Source organism: Neomonachus schauinslandi, chromosome 1 (assembly GCF_002201575.2).
Source record: "Neomonachus schauinslandi chromosome 1, ASM220157v2, whole genome shotgun sequence".
NCBI lineage: Eukaryota > Metazoa > Chordata > Mammalia > Carnivora > Phocidae > Neomonachus > Neomonachus schauinslandi.
This window is the reverse complement of record NC_058403.1, coordinates 202517748-202520763: the sequence shown is the minus strand read 5'-3', so window position 1 is coordinate 202520763 and position 3016 is coordinate 202517748. Positions and strand designations below refer to the sequence as shown.

The 3016-nt window shown below is 68.2% G+C and overlaps 1 protein-coding gene across 1 annotated transcript; it reads left to right on the top strand.

Annotated features, from left to right (window-relative positions):
* The first annotated feature begins 675 nt into the window (after positions 1–675).
* On the top strand, positions 676–2302 carry F2RL3 (F2R like thrombin or trypsin receptor 3). The gene is made up of 2 exons (XM_021683205.1): positions 676–778; positions 1233–2302. The coding sequence occupies exons 1-2, from the start codon at positions 676–678 to the stop codon at positions 2300–2302; spliced, it is 1173 nt and encodes a 390-aa protein (XP_021538880.1).
* The last annotated feature ends 714 nt before the right edge of the window (positions 2303–3016 follow it).

Sequence of the window (3016 nt, the reverse complement as noted above, 5' to 3'; positions counted from 1 at the left end):
CGTGGTCAGCATTGGGGGTCCGGGCCAAGGACCAAGACCTCCTCAGATACCCCAGTCTCACAAAGTGCCTTCCCGTCTCTGCACCTCACTTTGGGCCTGCCCGCCCAGGGGGAGTGGGCTGGGGTGTGAGTGAAGAGGCAACAAGGCAGACAGCCCCCACGGAGGACCTGGGGTGCTCGGAGAGGGGGACGATCGCTCACGTGCCCTGGTCTGTGACCTGGCGAGGCAGGGCTGTGGTCCAGCCAGCCACAGGCAGGAGGTGGGGAGAGGTTTCAGGAAGGGCCAAGAGCCCCTGAGTTCGTGACCCGGCGGGCTGTCATGGGAACAGGGGCTGCAGACAGGACGGGATAGCAGGAAGTAGCCACTTGGCCCATAGAGGCTTCCTGAGCTGAACGGGGGCTGAGGGCGGGGAGTGCAGCCTGGAACCTCCTCCCACATCCTGCTGGCCCCGCACCTGGCCCCCCGCGTGTGGAACTGACTGACGCTAGCCCCCAGGCCTCCTCAGGCCACACCGCGGGCCTGCCTCGGGCTTGTGGGGGCAGGGGCTGCTTTATCTCACGGGCCCTGTCCGCTCCTCCACTGGCGCTCAGGAAGCTGGGGGTGGGGGGTCAGCCAGGCAGGAAGCCTGAGGTCAGCGGCCGCAGCCCAGAGCAGCCGGCGCCCAGCCCTGGCAGCATGTGGGTCCTCGTGCTGCTGTGGCCCGTGGTGCTGGGGTTCAGCCTGGAAGATGACAGCCAGAACACCCTCACCTACGACGAGATGGGGAGCGCGGGGGCAGGTAATGGTGAGTGACCTTGAGCCCTGTCTTGGGCCTGGCGGGGAGGCCCAGTAGAGTTGATGAGTGGGAGACAGGGAATTGGGGAGGGGGGTCCTCCAGCTCAGACCGGAGCCCACGGGGCTGGGGGTGTCTGTGTCCAGCTCTGACCCACCAAGCTGGGGGCTCCTGAGACTTGGGCCCTGTCTTGGGCCTGGCGGGGAGGCCCAGTAGAGTTGATGAGTGGGAGACAGGGAATTGGGGAGGGGGGTCCTCCAGCTCAGCCCAGAGCCCACGGGGCTGGGGGTGTCTGTGTCCAGCTCTGACCCACCAAGCTGAGGGCTCCTGAGAGCCGGGGCCTGGACTGTAGCGCCCCGCCCCCCCTCCGCCGCCGCACCGGGAGCAGCACCGGCGGGGGCTGGGGGGGGAGGTGGGGGTGACGCCTGGACTCTCAACACCTCTATCCCCTTTCCCCCAGATGGCACGCTGGGGCCCTTGAGCGGGCCCCAGGAGGAGACCCCTCACTCACCCCACCTGCGCAGCTTCCCCGGCCAGCTCCAGGACAACGGCAGCAACGTCCTGGAGCTCCCAGACAGCTCTCGGGCCCTGCTGCTGGGCTGGGTGCCCACGAGGCTGGTGCCCGCGCTCTACGGGCTGACCCTGCTGGTGGGGCTGCCTGCCAACGGCCTGGCGCTGTGGGTGCTGGCCACCCGGGTGCCGCGGCTGCCCTCCACCATGCTGCTCATGAACCTGGCGGCCGCCGACCTCCTGCTGGCCCTGACGCTGCCGCTGCGCGTCGCCTACCACCTGCAGGACCAGCACTGGCCGTTCGGCGAGGCCGCCTGCCGCGCCACCACAGCCGCGCTCTACGGCCACATGTACGGCTCCGTGCTGCTGCTGGCCGCCATCAGCCTGGACCGCTACCTCGGCGTGGTGCACCCGCTCCGGGCCCTCAGCCTGCGCGGCGGGCGCCTGGCTGCCGGGCTCTGCGCCGCGGCCTGGCTGGCGGCCGGCGCCCTGGCGCTGCCCCTGGCGCTGCAGCCGCAGACCTTCCGGTTGTCGCACTCGGACCACGTGCTGTGCCACGACGCGCTGCCCGTGGGCGCCCAGGCCTCCTACTGGCGGCCCGCCTTCCTCTGCCTGGCCGTGCTCGGCTGCTTCCTGCCGCTGCTCGTTATGCTGCTGAGCTACGGGGCCACCCTGCGCGCGCTGGCGGCCGGCGGCCCGCGCTACGGCCACGCGCTGAGGCTCACCGCGCTGGTGCTGGCCTCGGCCGTGGCCTTCTTCGTGCCCAGCAACGTCCTGCTGCTGCTGCACTACTCGGACCCGCGCCCGGACGCCTGGGGCGACCTGTACGCCGCCTACGTGCCCAGCCTGGCGCTCAGCACCCTCAACAGCTGCGTGGACCCCTTCATCTACTACTACGTGTCTGTGGAGTTCAGGGACAAGGTGCGGGAGGGGCTGCTCTGCGTGGCTCGGGGCACCTCCGCAGCCTCCAGGGAGGGGGCCGCCCAGGGCACTGGCACCCGGTCCACCTCCCTCGTGTGACGGCCCCCCCGGAAGGCGGGGCAGGTGGACAGGGTGCCGTGCGGGCTCGAGCGGGGCCCCCTCCCGATTCATGTGTACCGGGAACCCCTGAACGTGAGCTCATCTGGAAATAGGGCCTTTGCAGGTGTTATTAAAATTTGGTCACACTGGCGTAGGGGAAGCCCTAAATCTGCTGTGACCAGTGTCCTTATTAGGAGAGGCCCACGTACACACAGGGGAAGAGGCCATCTGATCACGAAGGCAGACACTGGGGTGAACAGGACGACCGCTAGCAGCCACCAGAAGCCGGGACGGCAGCCTGAGACGCCCTCCCTCGGAGCCCCCCCAAAGAAGTGGACCCTGCCCACACCCCGATCTCAAGCTTCTGGCCTCCAGAACGGTCAGAGAATAAATTTCTGTTGTTTTAAGTCACCCGTTTTGTGGTTTTTGGTTAGAGCAGCACCAAAAAATGAAGATAGGGGTTAAATGCATATTCCCAGGCCCAGCCAGCTCCCTCACGTCCAAGGTGGGGCGGAGGCAAGGCTGATGCTGCCGTGGACCCGCTCCAGGACCCCCTCCTAGGAGGAGGCTCGGGCCGCCCGCCCCCTCGTGGCCCAGGCAGCCAGGAAGGCTGGTTGGCAGTCCTCCTTCCCCAAAGCCCAGCGTCTAGCTCTGGGATGGGCTCCGGGGTTTGGGGCGTGTCCTGGACAACCACTGCGGAGGCCGTCATTCTGC